The sequence below is a fragment of the Siniperca chuatsi genome, linkage group LG19, assembly GCF_020085105.1.
Source record: "Siniperca chuatsi isolate FFG_IHB_CAS linkage group LG19, ASM2008510v1, whole genome shotgun sequence".
Lineage (NCBI taxonomy): Eukaryota > Metazoa > Chordata > Actinopteri > Centrarchiformes > Sinipercidae > Siniperca > Siniperca chuatsi.
Window position 1 is genome coordinate 22,814,737 of NC_058060.1, and position 17,271 is coordinate 22,832,007.

A 17,271-nucleotide genomic window follows, 5' to 3' on the forward strand; every position below is an offset into this window, starting at 1 on the left:
ACAGTAAATTAATATATTTTCTGAGCTTTCTACAGTCTTTAAATGGCTCAGAATCAATGTCAGATAATAATAACAATAACAATAATAATAATAATAATAATAATAGGAAATATTAATTCCACTAACCCTCCCTCATAGGATTAAGAATTTTCTACTCGCATTGTGGCAAATTTCTGACAGAGAATTGCTATTTTAGAAGTAGGGACACTACGTTTTTAACAATCCAGTTGAGTGTGTTAATTGAACTTAACAGAGAGGACCTGACTTGAAAGTAAATTCCAGCATTATTTGCTATGGCTGGGGATGGCAAGAGTACAGTCAACAGGGTCTAATTTGATGCATGCAGCTCTGCGCACAAATCCCCAGGAGGCCAGCATGATAAGGACGGATAATGCCAATGAGAGTCAGATTTAAAGCAGTGTTAAAGGCCACATGCAAGGAGAAATTGTGATAGCACAGGAGAAAAAAGATATAGTACCTTTTCCACTTGTGAATTAGGTGTAAAAAAAATGATTCTCTAACAAAAAGAACTAATGCATTGATCATTTCAGGGAGTAGCTGCTGATTTGTTGGCTGTGTGGAGTAATGAGTTTGTAGATGATACATGGGAGGCAGTCAAGCAAGGCTCCCCTGGAGTTGGTGATACCGCGGCTTCACTCAAGCTTATTAGAGTTCAGCTGAAACCTTAACCATTTGCCTTCTCATCCAGTCACTGCCTCTCATTCACATTAAGATTATTTTAAGTGAACACAACATACTATTGAGAAAGGCTCTGTACCAAGGCTGGATTTTTAGTTATTAGCATTGTTACAAGTGTCAACTAGATTTTTATTGAGGTGTTCTTACTTCTTTCTTACGGAAGTTCTGGTTTCACTGAGGATATATAGCATGATTGCTCCATTTCGTGCCATTTCTGTGCAAAGTGCATCATAAATTAGCAAGAAACTGTTTTGGATGGAAACCTGTTTCAGGAACATGGAAGAATTTGTATTCTCACTGGATTCTGGGGGTTACTTATCAATGCCACACTAATGATTCTATGAGTCTATTTGTTGTTGCAGTGTGTTGTCCTCAGTCATTCAATATGCACTCCTGTCTGACTGTCAGGTCTAAAGAAATACCACTGTATGTTATGTTTGGGGTGTCTAGTCTTTGAAAATTTCTATAATCTTAAAGTCTGTTACTAACTTTACTTGAGATAAATATTGTATATCACAGGTTTTGTCACCTTAATTTTTTGCTAAAGCGTTGGACTGATGACAGTTGGCCCCACCATCAGGCCAAAATATACAGTTTTTCCCCAACTAGAATAGCAAGTAGCAGTTGTCTGTCCATTTTTCATCCATCCAACTATTTAGTTTTCTCGTGTGATAAGCATTACAGCTTCACAGGGCCATTAGCACAGCTGCAAACTTTTAGCCTTGTTGTTCAGAAAGGAATCATTTAAAGGCTGCTGGAAAAAAAACAAAACTGATCACATCTCAATCTACTGGCATGAGTTGTATTTCTGTAAGATTCTGAATGTATTTACTAGACATTTCACAATGAATACGTGTGTTAGCAGGATTTTATCTGAACCATTACATCATCCCTGGATGTCCCTGAAGAACCAAAATACAAAATCACCAATAACCAATATGTAAAACAGAAACAAAACAACTCCAGAATCATGTTTATTATTCTTTGTTTGGCGAGCGGAGCATGGAGGAACATTATTATACCTTTTTTGTTTGGCTGACTGCAGATGAAGAGAAGAAGCAGGCACTCTGTGTCCCACAGTGTTAGTTGCATCTGTGGACTCCCTACCTGGATACACAATAGAGCCTGGCACATTTTACATATTGCCTCACTTTTATCAAGTTTCGGACAATGTTGATATCTACATCTTTGCACAACACACCCACTGTTTTGGATATATGGAGGACAGGAGAGAAGAGCAGAAAGGTCAATTGGCATCTACTTTTTGCTTAACACCGGCTCTTGTGAAACTTTGAGTCAGGCATGTTGTATTGTGCTGGTGAAAAGTCAGCGACATGAAATATGGAAAAAAGGTTTGAATTGTGATGAACCTCAACGAACCATCATAAATACTTCTCTCTCTCTCATTGTCTGAATGTCAGAGCTGTCTGAATGTTGCTAACAAACACAGTTTGAAATCCCACAATAAAATTGTACACAACATTTAACCGCCATTTGTACAAACTGTGTTGAGAACACTTTCTTTCGTCTCTTTTTTAGATAAAGGCTGAAAATAGTAGTTGCCTGAGAAAAAAGAAGGTAGCACCGCCCACCTGGGGGTCTGTTTTCTGAACTGGATGGTGGCAGATGTTGCAACAAGCACCAAGTGAGACATACCTGGATCCTAAGGGAAATGCAATAACCTTGGATTGAAACTCTTGTCGCACCCCCGTCCCCATTGACATGCAAGCAGGTGCGGTGAGCGGACACAGTGCAGAGATCCCCTGTCCTCTAGTTGCAGAAAGGTGCTAAGAGCGCTGTCTAGTTGGAGAAAACACCCAGGCTCGCCTGCTCCAAGAACTCAAGCAGCAGACCTGAGCGACACTGAATAAACCATCTGCAGATCCTACTGGGAACCAGGTGACAGGTAGAAGACCACAGTGTGCAAACCTTACATTTAACTGCCGCAAAGCCAGAAGTGATATCAACCAATCATCTTGACTGTGGTCGATCAAGCCAACGAGGGAAGCAGTATTGCTTACTAGTGCTAAATCAGATTAGCAAATGCTAGCAAGTCATGATGTAGCTAGAGCCAGCCAGCTAGGGTAGCTAGTGATGCAGCCTGAGCTGCACTAGCCTAGCAGTTAGCAACAATAGAGGGTGATGAAAGTTTCGCTGTGTGCTATGTCTGTGCTCAAGGTGGTTGAGTGGAAAAAGGGAGCCTTGCGCAGGTGCACCGCTGTTTTAAAGGGCATACATGCTACCACCTGACTGAGCGGTGAGTGCACAGATCTGTCTCAGGTTGCCGGGGTGGAGCCCCGACGGGGTAAACCAATTGCAAAGCTTGTTAGAGGGTGAAGCACGTATGAATTAGAAATGATGTGAATGACAAATGGCTGCAAGTATGTCATCTCTGTCAGTGCTTTTATCCAAATTTTGACTCCCAGTGGAACACAAACCCGTAACTCTGGAAATGTCTGGATGCCTGCTTGTTCTGCCCATTTTCTTTAAACTTTAGACTTTAGAAACCACAAAAGGAGTCTTCCGATATTTTAAGGGAATGCTTTGTGACTTTGTCCCGGCAATAAAACCGAAGCACCTAAATAGGGCAGCATGAAGTACACACGCTGTGCTGGTGACATTTTATTCCAAGTCAAAACAAATTTGAAAAAAAAAATGAAAGGGAAAGAAAAATGATCGGATATGACTGGGGCCAAATTCAGGCTGGAAATAGTCAGAATGGAAACAGTAGCCAATGCTGAGTCACTGCTTCTTTATGTCTGTAATAGATTTCATATTTTATTCTGTGTAGTGTAAAATTCACCATCCACCTTTTACGAGCATTTTGCTTACTGCCTGAATGCATTAAATTAATACTTTTGCCTACTTGAATTGTATTATAGCAGCATTTGCGGTGATATATATGAGATATGGACAATATCTCAGTTTTCGCAAACCTTAAAATGATTTCTTTAATTCATCAGCTTCTCTTCATTTCCATCTCTTTTGTAACTTGTGTAGATTTAATGACAAGATGTTCCTTGATCAGAGTACTTCATAAAAAACAGAAAACATCCCTGATATTTTGCAGATTCAGTGTTTAGTTTGATATCTTTGAATCCATTACAACCTAAAAGTCTATCAAGATGTAATTCAATTTGGAATGAATTAGTATCCATTTGTCACACTGATGCTCCCGAAGCAATACTGAATGTGAATGAAGTTATTTTCCAAAGTTATAAGTGTTTTGTTTACTTTAATTTAAATTATTCAGCATATTCGAAAAAGCTGTGGGCATTTTTCTAGCAAACTTCAGTTTCTCACCTCATTGAAGAAACTGTGCTATATTTCCACTTCTTACATATAGGTCAAGTTTATGAGAAAACCTGATGTGCATTGTAGTTGTGCTTGTATGAATGCATTTTTTCCAGTAATATTAGAATACATTCCTTTGTATCTTCACTTTTTATAGAAGTCCAGTTGTTTTTGAGTGTGAGGCTGTTTTCACATCTGAATTTGAGGAATTGAGTGTGAATTGATTTTTTTCTGTTGAAGTAAAAAGTTTACCTATTCATCGTATAAAAGGTTAAAGTCTGCACTGCAGAGGAAAGCTGACAAACAGCTGTTGCTGAGGTGGCAGTATGATTTATTTAAGTTACTTTGCAGCAGTGATTCACAGAGGATGCAGTGGTCGAGCAAACACCTTTGTATCAGCACACATGAATCAAAATCCAGGTGACGCTTTTAACAGAAAACACATCATCAGTTTTTGTGTATATTTTGTGTATATTTTATGAGCTTAGAAATGCACTTCAAGTTTTAAAAGGCATAATTAAATAAGGCAATATTGAAAATAGCATTTACCTACATATAAAGACTGATTGCATCAGTTTCTGAAATACTGTCACAGAGGATACGGTTGCTCTTTACATCACTGTGCAACATATTTAAGGCAAAGATAGAAAGCAACAAGTTGCACAACACATACATAAAAATACATTCAGTAAAATCTGTTACAGAAACATGATGAAAATAGATCTCTATATGATCACATGTACATGCTGAGAGTGAGAACAACCCACATGTGCAGAATTACACAAATATCTACACAAACCACAAAGAGCTTTGATTGAAAATCAACAGATACTGTATCATGAGTCAGAGTGGACTGCAAGTAGTGTCATCAGGTCTGTAAAGGGTCTGTTTTAGCTATTTGCTCAGATGAAAATCATGATTTGCAAAAATTAAAGTGACTTTCTGTTAATCTATGGGATAAAAATCTCTTTTCTGCTTCAAAGGGGTAATCAGAGGTGAGGGTCTACAAAAACTGCATCCCTGATGAGGTAAAGTGTAAAATCGCCATCATGGAGCCAAAAACTGGGAATACACACCAGAAAAAAGATTCTATGCCATCCTGAATTGTTTTCCCATTCGTCTGTAGGTGCAAATTAATTAAAAATAAACAAAATCTAAACCAGAAATGCTTCAAGTGTCATCTTTTGTGCCTGAGAAATACACTGACTGACATTTTCCTGATTTTGCCATTTTAAAGTCATGCTCTAAATCATCTCTTTTTTTAAATATATGTAAAATTTTGTATATAATTATTTACCCTCATTGCTGTAAATGTGTAGCCTTTCCTTACCCCTTTTAACTCAGTGAATGATTTTACAGCTGTACCACCCTGCATTTTAGATCTCAGTCAATAAATATTGTGCAATAGCATCTGAAAACGGCTTGTGGTTACTACGCTGAGTGGGCTAGACATGGGAAACAGCAGATCAGCAAAGAGCGGAAATGTGGTATTTTTTGTTTGTGCTCTTGATTTGTGATTTCCAGAAGAATCTAGTTTGATCTCAGTGCTCTTATCCTTTTAAAAAAGGATCACCAAAAAAAGGAAAAATGCCACCTTAGTAAAAAGGTAAAAGCACACTTTAGCTGAGGAGGATGTTCCGTGTATTTGTACATCTCCTCCTTCATGATAAAACATGAGGGAAATCAGTGAGGTGTAATGTCACCTCATGATTTTATCTCATGAAAAGTAAATGTTAGCTATTTCTTTACATTGATTATAATGCAAAACAAAAGGAGTATATGCCAGTGATATACGTATCTTTGCTTACAGGCTGCTCACACACACAAGAGAGCATGTGAGCAGCAGAAAATCTCTTTGAAGGTTTTTCTCATCTCTTGGCTGCGAAAGGCATAGATGATGGGGTCAATGACGGAGTTGCACATGATGAGGATGAGGTACATGTTGAAGTGGGACATGAAGCAGGTGCAGTAGGGGTTCCTGGGGCAGGTGATCATGAGGATGAGGTGGAGGAAAAAGGGTGCCCAGCACACAACGAACACCCCAAGGAGGATGGTGAGGGTGATGGCACCCTTCATGTTGGCTCGCTGATGGATGGGTGCGTTGCCTGGCAGCGCTGCGATCCGCTTCATGTGCAAACGTGCCAGCAGGAACATGTGGACATACAGCGACGCCATGAGCACCAGCATGGTGAAAAACATGATGATGAGGCAGATGAGCACTGTGGTGCTCTCTGAGTAGATGATGAACAGGATACCAGACATGATGCAGCACGTCCAGATGCTGCTGATGACCAACATTGCTCTTCGCAGGGTGACAATGTTGTGGTATCGCAGCGCGTAGAAGATGGTGATGTAGCGATCAACTGCAATGGCCAGCAAGCTGCAGATAGATGCTAACAGAGAGCTACAGATCATAGAGTCAAACACATTGTCCATGTTTTTGATCAACGTCACAGGAATGGTCAGGCTGCCCCCATTGATGAGCGCTATGACAATAGTCTCAGAGGCATTGGAGACACTAACAAGCATGTCAGCAACAGCGAGGCTACAGATGAAAAAGTACATGGGCGAGTGAAGGTTCTTGTTTTTGACTATAGCAGCAACAACCAAGATGTTCTCCAGCAGGCTGATGATGCCCAAAGTGAGGAAAACCTCTGTGGAAATCAGCAGCTGTTCGTAGCATCCTGCCGATGAATCCTTCTCCTCAGCTGATAAGTCTTTGTTAAGTGGCAAAATGCCTGAGGTTTGGCTCCTGTTATGGTAGCCTTGGATCAGTCCGTGGTGTTCTGTGGTGTTCATAATTTGTCCTTTTATATTCCCTGTCTTTTTGGGTTAAGTCTCCTTTTTCCGTTGTTATTTGTCCATCTGGGTTGTCAGTGTTAAAATCTCAACGAGTGCTCTTCTCAGTCATCCTCATTATCTGGAGGACAACCTCGGCATCCATGAGGGAGAATGAAAAAATCTTTGCCAGTGTTCCTTCTTACCAAGAAAGGCAATTTTCTTCAAACATCTGCTGCTGTTGTTATTCTCAGCCAAAAACAATCCCACTGCTCTCCTCTCATCTCTCCGCTCTGGACAAAATTAGAGTGTAGTAAAAAAGTTAAAATAAATATTGCCTAAAAACGATGTGAGAAAGATAAGTAGAAGGAGTGAAGCAGAAGGCAGAAAGGTACGAGCAGGAAGGAGCATGTGTGTGACTGAACAATGAGCAGGAACATGAGATGCCGAGAGATCAGAGCTTACCAGCTTGCTATGTGAGTGCAGGCAGATCATCGCTTAGTAAGCTACTGTGGTCTCTCCCCCCCTCTACTATTATACCAGGCACGCACACACACACACACACACACACACACACACACACACACACACACTCCCCTGAACACTCCTGGTAGTTGTCTGTCCTATTGGCTCGCTGGTAAGGTAGGAGGAGGAGCAAAGTTTGGCTTGACGCACATGAATGAGCAAATTTAAAATTCTATGGATGTAAGAAACATGCTTTAACCTTTAAGCTAAAGTTAATACATCAAATGGATATATGAAATAAAATTAGATAGCTCAGGTTTCCACCTAACAATGAAAACATTAACATATTGAATGATAAAGGTAGGGTGAGGTCTTTTTCAAGTGGATAAATAGTATTATTCCTATTATTATTAATATATTTTAAAGTTTTCATACTATATACATACTAATATACATACTATATTTAAGTGCAATTACATTTATTTACAATATTTATTTAGTATTTTTATACTGAAAGTCGCCACTAGGGGGCTGAACTTCACAACAAACTGACAGACACACAGTTTTGATATAATATTGCCCTATAATGTTGTTTTGGCTAGCATTTTAGCAAACAGCTGCCTTATTACACATCTTGCAGATACACAGCAACATTAACTTTCATTTGGAGTTGTGTCCATATAGTCCTTCTAGTTCTGCTTCAGTCTCCACCAATTCTTGAGAAAATTTCTGCCGAAATTCCTCCACAGCGCTGTAAAAGACTCATTGCAATTTATTGCAAACGCTTGATTGCAGTTGTTGCTGCTAAGGGTGGCCCAACCAGTTATTAGGTTTAGGGGGCAGTCACTATTTCACACAGGGCCATGTAGGTTTGGATTTTGTTTTCCCTTAATAATAACAACCTTCATTTAAAAACTGCATTTTGTGTTTACTTGTGTTATCTTTGACTAATATTTAAATTTGTTTGTCGATCTGAAACATTTAACTGTGACAAACGTAAAAAAAATAAGAAATCAAGAAGGGGGCAAACACTTTTGCACACTACTGTAGATAAACACTTTCAGACACATACCAGGAACAGCTGTATTTAGTTTTGTTTGGAGGGAAAAGGTACACCAGATTCTGTGAACCTTTTAAAAAATTATCCTAATTCATGAATACATTTGCCTTTTTTTCAGGCAGGTGCAGTGTATTTGACGATGTGCAGTCGACACCTGTGTGGTAATGGTAAGCAAATGGTAAGTCATATAATTTAAAAATTATTAATTTCCCTATCCAAACTATTTAAAAAAATGTTGGTTGTGCAGTACATTTTCTTAGTGCTCTGTGCTTTGAGCTAAATGCTAACATTAGCTGACAATGCTGATGCTATGCAGGCATAATGATGACCATGTTCACCGTCCTAGTTTAGCATGTTAGAATGTAAACATATGATAATTAGAAGTAAACACAAGCAACTACATTTGAGTCTGATGGGAATGCCATTCGTTTTGCAGGTATTTGGTCATACACCAACGTATTGGACAAATTAACATTTAGACCAGATGATGGTGCTAGAGGAAAAAGTTACAGGATCACCAAAGTGATTCCAATTTATCCTGAGGGGGACATGAATGTCTAAAGCAAATATCATGGCAATCTATCCAACAGTTGTTAAGACATTTCACTTAAAACCACGAATGTCAACCTCATGGTGGCACTAAAATACTGAGGATCACCAAGGTCAAGGATTCATGTGGGAACCATGAATGCTTGTACAAAGGTTTGTGGCAATCCACCAAAAAGATGTTCATGATGATTTTTCACAGAATAAGTGAAACATATGACCTCATGGTGGCACTAGAGACAAAGTCAGGGTAACACCAAAGTCAGTAGGCTTCATCCTCTGGGGACCATTAATGTTTTCATGTCACCGTGCCTTACAGTGTTCAATAAGTCATACATGTCATGTTGAGAACATCACCATTAAAGATCAGATTATGGATTTGGTGATGAAATGCATTTCCAGCTCTCTAAGCACCTTGTTGGTATATCAGCGACTTGCTTACAAAATGTCATATGATTAATATCAGCTTCTTTCAATGAACAGGCTGAAAATCTTGCATCAATAAAAACCAGTGAGGCTGTTGCTAATGACAAATCAATATTTAGCCCTAATCAACATGCTTCAACACAAGATGCTGTCTCAAGAGAAAATATTCATCAACGGATGGATGGATGAAATCTTTGGTCATCAATCAGAAAATCTTAGATTGTACTAAGTGACAAGTCCACCAACAGCTGATTTAGAGCTTTAGACAGATAGATACCAGACTGGGTTTAAAATTCTGACATTATCAGACAAAAATCTCACAAAATGACTGCTGCTATATGACACTTGTTTACAAACCACCCAATCAGAATATGACATAAAATTACACAAAATATACTGGAGAGGGAGTGTAATGCTACTGTTAAAAGTATACTTACTTCTTTTTCAAATATTTGTATTGTGAAGCAACATTGTATTAGTCACATACAACAAAGTAATACAATGTTTTTGTTTTGTTTTTAAATAGCAATATATACATATAATAATACATACACAAACAACACAATACACAGCACAACCCAGATGCAAATGGCATAAAATCCCAACACAAGCCCTCCCCTTCCATCCCTCCCTATGAGGGCTATTTAAGTTTTCTAATCTGCACAAGTCAGCCGTCCGTCCTCTCCAAATACAAAAGTAATGGTTGCCAGATTTTGTCAAATTCTTTAAGCCTGTCCTTGAGGATTTATCTGATCCTCTCCAGATGCAAAGTATAGAAATCCGGTCCGCTATTGTTTGAGTGATGTGTGTGTTTCTTTATTTTTCTAGAACATCAGTATGAGTCTCTTTGTATTAAGTATGCCATAGGACAGCAGTTGTTGCTGGATAGTTTGGAGTTTACTCAAATCCTCAGAAGTTCCAAGAATGATCAAAATAGGGTCTGGAACTATCTGAATTTTCAGTCCCATAGAAAGAAGACCAACTATTTGATTCCAGTACTCCTGTATTCTGGGACATAAGGCATAGCTTTAAATTAAGTCTGCTTTTGAGAATTTGCATTTCTCACACACTGGAGACACTTCTGAGAATATTTTGTGTAACTTCACTCTTGAGTAGTGCAGTCTATGTCGGATGTTGCCGTGTAATGCCTCATTCCAAATTGCGTCATCAAGGCAAGTATCTTGTAAGACATCATGCAAATAGGACATAATATGCTCTGCCCCTGTACATAATCTTAAATGGTTATCTCAGTTTATAAGGCCCTGCCTTTTCAAAACTAGGAAGGTATGTTCTTATATAGTATCTTAACTAATACCTGAAAAAGTGACTCAATTCGTGAAGGACTAAAGGAGGGGTTTGCTGATAGCATACTTACCTCAAATTCGTTTGGCAAAATTGTCATTTCAAACCAAAGCTTGTTTATTGTTTTGCTACTTTTTCAAACATGAAAGAGGCATAAATGGATTACGTGACTTGATGACATGTCTCTGCTTGAATCTGTTTTATTTTCTATTTACATCATATTGCTATGATTCTCCAGTGTTCTTCACACAATCTGACATGCCTCAAAATTTATACCGTACAGTCTGAAACAGATTGCGACCAAAACTATATAACACCTGTCTCACACAGTGTGACATGTATGACAAGTTATTGCACAATCTAGAGGTGCCTTAAATCATAACATAATCAAACAATGTAACACATATATATGAAATTTGTACAACTTTGAGAGCTATTTTAAGCCTAAGGAAAATTATATATTAATAAATTCACAACCTAGCTTCATATAAAATGTACTTGTTTGCTTGCTCTAAGGTCCCCCGGAGGTTAAGTTTATCATTGTTAGTCACCTTAGAGCAAACACATTTTACATGTAGCTGGGTGATAAATTTATTTATATATCATTTTCCACTCCTCACTCCCCACAACCATACGACAAACTCAGCACAGCATAGATTAGGGAGTGACAAAAATTATATATCAATAAATTTACCACCCAGCTACATATAAAATGTGTTTTCTCTAAGATCCCTAAGTTTATCATCGTCACGCCCCAATCTCTGCTGTGCTGAGCTTGGTGTATGGTTGTGGGGAGTGATGAGGTTGGAGCCGAGATGCCAAATATCAACTGTAAAAATTCTCTATTCGCATGGCACTGACTGCAGTTCACAGCAGTCACTGAACTGTACAAAGTACAAGCCAACCTCACAAGTGAACATTTACAAACAACAGTCTTTAACACCCCCGAAAAGACACTTAAAAGTACAAGCTGAAAGTATTAGACCCATTACTTTGTAAGCTGATTTAATAGAACTACAGAGCACAAAGAAGTAAACAGCCATTAGTCATTAATACAACTCTCTTGCAGCAGTGCTGGAAGTGCCAATCATTCCTTTAAAAGTTAATGCACCTGTTATGAGTGATTCTGAGTAGGATTAACTCATCTCCCCTGGTTACATTTTCAAATATAGTTTTTAGGTCTGACCAAGATATATAATAAGATGTATTATACTATACTATTTTTTGTGAAAACTGCACACTTAAAAAGAAAAAAAAACTTCTTAATTCAGAATCTTAAGAATCTAATCAGCTGGATGCATCAGAGAGAGAAATACTATGATTATATGAACACCAAAGGAAACCACAGTCAAGGCTGCTTCTCCTCTTGATGAAATATCTTTTAAAAGCTGTTACCATGGTAAAGGTGTAGAGCAAGTGCCTGGATAAAAAACAATCAATGTCTTCATATCTGATATGCAAATGCCTACCAAAAATCTACCTTTTCTCTTTAGGTTTTCATTTTTCCACAGCACTTTTCTTTCACTTGTGATACAGATTAAGATACACTGGAATATTATTACACATTTTCACTGTTAATTACTGGTAAACTTGGATTAAAAATGGATTAGAAAGTTTAACACCAGAGGACATACGATAACGACAACAATGTTTTACCTATAATAATGAGGACCTTTTATGTCCAAGCAAGTGTTCGGTAGTTATGTTAGTTCAATGACAAACAAAAACGATGTAATAATATTAGTGGATAAATTGCCATGTTGATCTATTTGGTGGTCAATTTATGGTTCCTTGGTCCAACCCTGCATGCCATTAAAAGCTGCAATATGCTGAAACAAGTTGAAACAACAACTAAAGGACATAAACAATGGTGGAAATAACAGTGACATAATTATGGCACTCTGTTGTAGCATGCTGAAATGATTGACAATGGAAATAATTTCTGGTTTCACTGTACACAGTGAAAAGTGGCTTTTGTCTACAAAGTGTGCAGATTCTCTTTGGGTGATATGCACTATGAATAAACTGAAAATTCTCATGGAGAAAGGATTGCTGCCTATTTTTCATAGAGAAATTAAAAGTTTACAGTAAATCGCAAAACAAAACGATAATATTACGATGCATGATTAATGAAATTTAAAATGTTTTGCATAGACAAGACAATACATGGTATTACATGAAAATATGTTTAAACAAGAGATTCAAACAATAATACTGATTCAGAAAGCCAAATTTTCTCAAAGCCTCTAATCACAAAGTCCAGTCACCAACAGTCTTATGTGACAACTGAAGAGCAATCAAAAGATCGCTGCACAGAGATCTCACTTTGTAGTTTGTGTTTTAGATCATACGGAACTGCATAATAGCTCGGGTTTATAACTTGCCATGATGACTGGTAAAATGCAAAAATCATTTCTAAAACTAAGTGTTAACCACTGCAAGAATGCTACATATGGGGAAGATGCAGACTCTTCACTAGGCCCTTTAACTGTAATCCGGACAAGTTGGAGACATGAAAGTGACTTCTGTCTGATTCAGAAATATAGTGTTTCCGTAAAAGAAAAAAAAAGATAACAGCATGGCTGACCTTTTCCAAGCTTATGGGAGGCAAAAAACACTTTGGAGTTTTGATTTGACCTTTAAGGAGAAGATGAATAAAATAATATAGTGCAGTCCCTCTCAATCGTTTCAATCAAGAAATGAGAAAGTTTTTGGCCACTAGGCACAATTTCTGGACAGGGTAAAATAACTAATAACTATTTTGTGATTGGTGTTATAGAGTGAGAGACAATCCTAAAATGTACAATCTGAGTCCAGGAATTGGGCTTCAGCGGCGTGACAATGAAGAGAAAAATTCATGAAAAATTTGCACACATGTGATCTTGCGTGTACGCACAAATTTAGAAGTTTAATGGGATTTGTCATTCATTTTGTGCTTAATCAGCAGTGCCAGGGACATATTGATGATATCATCTGCTGAGCTCTTCATGCCTCTAGGACATTTACTCATTGCTTGCCCTTAAGATTTTTTCATTGTTACTGTATGAACTTATTGTAACAGTAGTAGTTATACAGATACACTTTTAATTTACGTCTTGTGTGTATTTAGTTTAGAAGCAGAAAGAGAAATGGGGTTCTACTGTTTCAGCACCATGGAGAGAGACACAATAAGCGAATGGGTTTGACTGTTTCAGCACCATGGAGAGATACACAATAAGCAAATGTGTTTGACTGTTTCAGCACCATGGAGAGAGACACAATAAGAGAATGGGTTTGACTGTTTTAGCACCATGGAGAGAGACACAATAAGAGAATGGTTTGACTGTTTTAGCACCATGGAGAGAGACACAATAAGAGAATGGTTTGACTGTTTTAGCACCATGGAGAGAGACACAATAAGAGAATGGTTTGATTGTTTCAGCCCCATGGAGAGAGACACACCTACGTAGCTCCGTAGCTCTCTCACAGTAAACAGCATTATACTCACCAGAGAGATTCACCTGGCTGCTCAAGCAACAGGAAGAAAGTGGTAAAGTACTAAAACCCGGCTCTCGGCTTCATTTGATTGGCTGCCTGGGCCAAGTTTGACATTGACGAGTGGTGCGATTCCATGCCTGGTGTTGAAAACTTGAGAACATTATAACTTTTATGCGCATCTAAAAAAACGCTAGAAAAACACTATGCACAGTGCAAGAGAGGAGCACAAGCCAGGAGCACTGTACCATAGGACAACAATGGTTTTGCTGGCGACGCATTTCAAAGTGTGCATCTCTGTGTGATAGCCCCTTAAGAGAATGGTTTTGACTGTTTCAGCACCATGGAGAGAGACACCGTAAGTGAATGGAGAGAGAGACACAAGGCCTTTCTCAATACAGAGAACACCAAGTTCAGACTCGCGTACTTTGGAGGTCTAACTTGGCAAGCGCAGCTCTGCAGTCCAAACTCCTGAGGACGGGAGGACACCAATTACCAAGGGGCTTGCCGAGATAAGACTGTTCTCCCAGGGATGATGACAGACATTGACTGGCCAGCCATCTCGAGTGTCTGGCTGCTAACTGCCAAGATGACCAGCTGGCCGGCTGTCACTAACACACCACTACATTTATTTAGAGGCTGTGGTTACTAGTTACTTTTCAGAATAAGATTTTACTTAAAAACATAAGATAATCCTATAAAATACAAAGCATTTCTAAAAACTAGTAGAAAAATTTTAGTGTGGTGATCTGTTCAAAGTTTAATGGAAGGTAGCAGGAAACAGGTGAGTTTGAGCATCTTCCCAATGCTTTTCCATTATTCTCTATGGGAAGATATGCTTTAAGTTTCACAAATACACATGTCATATGTACTGTGTATGTGATGTTGGTGCCAAAACTGTGGAAGGATTTGTCTAGGGAAAAGTGGTGGAATAATATTAATAATATTAAATATGACAGAGTGCTGTGTCCATTGCTAAGCAAGCACAATATTAAGAAAACATTTGGGAATGTTGTTATAATGGGCAAGTTTCAAGCAGACAGACAAGATCTGATCTAGCTTAGTACTGATGCTGAGATAACAAACCTGTGCTCAAGAGGGTCACTCAAAATGCCATGTTCTACTGGTGTATTATCATGAGCATTTTCCTGGGATATGATGTTAAATAGATCATTAAAAAGCATTTTCAAAAGGGCTTTCTGTAAAGTTATGTGCTCTGAAAACAGCTCAGAATTTCTGAAAAAAACTTTTGCACAATGACCAGCAAAAACTCCTAAAACTTCTCTGGGGAGGCTTCAATGCTGTAGCTGCTGGGAAAGATAATAACAGAGACTTTTACTTAGAACAGTACCCAGGAGTCTTTTCATACAAGAATGTCAGTTTGTAATTTTTACTTTCTTTCAGGTAACTTATTTGCTTTTCATTTGTGCTGAGACTTTCTGCATTCTCACAGATGGTTTTTATTTTGCCATGGAAGAGCTCTTCGTTTGGACTTAAAAAGGAGTCCTATGGCATCTTTTACACCTGGCAACATTCCTGTGTTGAATTATCAAGGTAAGATGGAGATTTTCAACATTTCCACCCAGGTGTCCTCTATGAAAAATCCCACGTTACATAATCATGTTGGATAGATTAAGCATTTCTGTACTGACCACAGGTGGTAGCACTTATGGAGCACAGAAAGGAACTGGGGAAAAAGCTGTTATGCCCAATTGAGTTTAACCCCCAGCTGGAAGTTTTCATGTTGCTTCATCATGCTTATTTTTCCCCTGGGAATCCATATGTCCTGTGTAATACCAGGGAGAGGGTCACTATTGTAGTTAATAAAGAACATTATAACTTTTTTGATTATTTGGGACAATGGTGAGTCATACATATGTACCAAGGCCCATATTTATCAAACTTCTAAGAATTACAGAGAATGCTTTGAATGCAATTGAGAATGCTTTAAAGAGACAGGGAACTATTTTCGTTCTTCCTATTTGAAACTGCTCACAATAAGGTCTCTGGATTATCTTGAGTAACATGATTTATCATGATTTATGGAAAGAGACTTTGCTGTTGAGTTTTCAAATGTATTTTTGTGGTGCTTTGAGCACCACAAGCCAAGTTCCATATAGTTCCATTATATTCACAAAAGGCAGACATCTTTACGGCTGATATCTCCAAAACTCACACCAAAACAATCTGGATAAACAGCACTACAGGTAAGAGGAGAAATATGTATTTTGGGGTGAACTGTTCCTTTAAAGAGCCAACATAGGAGTAAAAAAATGTTTTTGCAGAAAGTTGAGAACAAGACACATTTATAAATCGACTTTATTTTTGTGATAAGTGGCGTAACATCCTTTCAAATTTATGTTTGGAGAACAGCTTACAAGAAAGCAGCAGCTGCCAATAGTATGCTAAAACTAATCTATTCTTAACTGTACATATTCCCTCAAGTAATGTATTTTTCATCATGACCAATGTGTGTTGAAGTATCCAAAATACATCTCAGAAAGTGTGTGCTCGCCTCTGTCTCCATACTGTAGTCATCTTTATCAGGATTAGTCTATATGACCCTAAGTCATTGAACTGGACATTGGATCATTAACATCACTGTAATACTTGAAATAATTGTGCAATATTCTCTGTTTAATACTCTTGTGCAATATACTCTGTTTTCAGTTTAATTTATTGATTTTTATTCATACTTCTATTACTGCTGTGCAATATCCACCGTCTCATAATAATCTTAATAAGCTACACTTAACTTGACAGTACATGCACTATTACTTACTACTTGTATTATTACATTGTATTATTATACCGTACATACTTATCATCAACAGGTAAATCCACTTTGTACTTGTGCTTTTAATTTTATACTTATACCCACTTGGTACTTAATTTATCTGACCTGTATTATAGTGTATTATATTTTTTGCTTAGTACTTATATTCCTGTGTGCACTGATGTGATAGTGAGCAGCTGTAACAAAAGAGTTTCCCCTCGGGGATCAATAAAGTATTTCTGACTCTTATTCTGATCTAGGATCTACTCTTAACCTTAAGAGACCTCTGGAGTATTTCAAAGAGATTTGATAAATAGCTTTTATTCTTAAGTTTGGGAGTAGGAGTAAAAGTGAAGGATTCTACTTTTATCTTTAACTTGAGTCCATTGTTTTACTTTTAGTAGTTTGATAATAAGGGTCTGGGGTTGTAGCCAGGATTTTAGTAATACTG

The 17,271-nt window shown here is 37.9% G+C and overlaps 1 protein-coding gene across 1 annotated transcript; it reads right to left on the bottom strand.

Moving 5' to 3' along the window:
- Positions 1–4,307: 4,307 nt before the first annotated feature.
- Positions 4,308–7,262, bottom strand: mc4r (melanocortin 4 receptor). The gene is made up of 2 exons (XM_044177335.1): positions 7,237–7,262; positions 4,308–7,064 (listed from the first exon to the last, which is right to left on the bottom strand). Exon 2 carries the CDS (start codon positions 6,790–6,792, stop codon positions 5,809–5,811), a length of 984 nt encoding a protein of 327 aa, XP_044033270.1. The 5' UTR covers positions 6,793–7,064; positions 7,237–7,262; the 3' UTR covers positions 4,308–5,808.
- Positions 7,263–17,271: the final 10,009 nt, after the last annotated feature.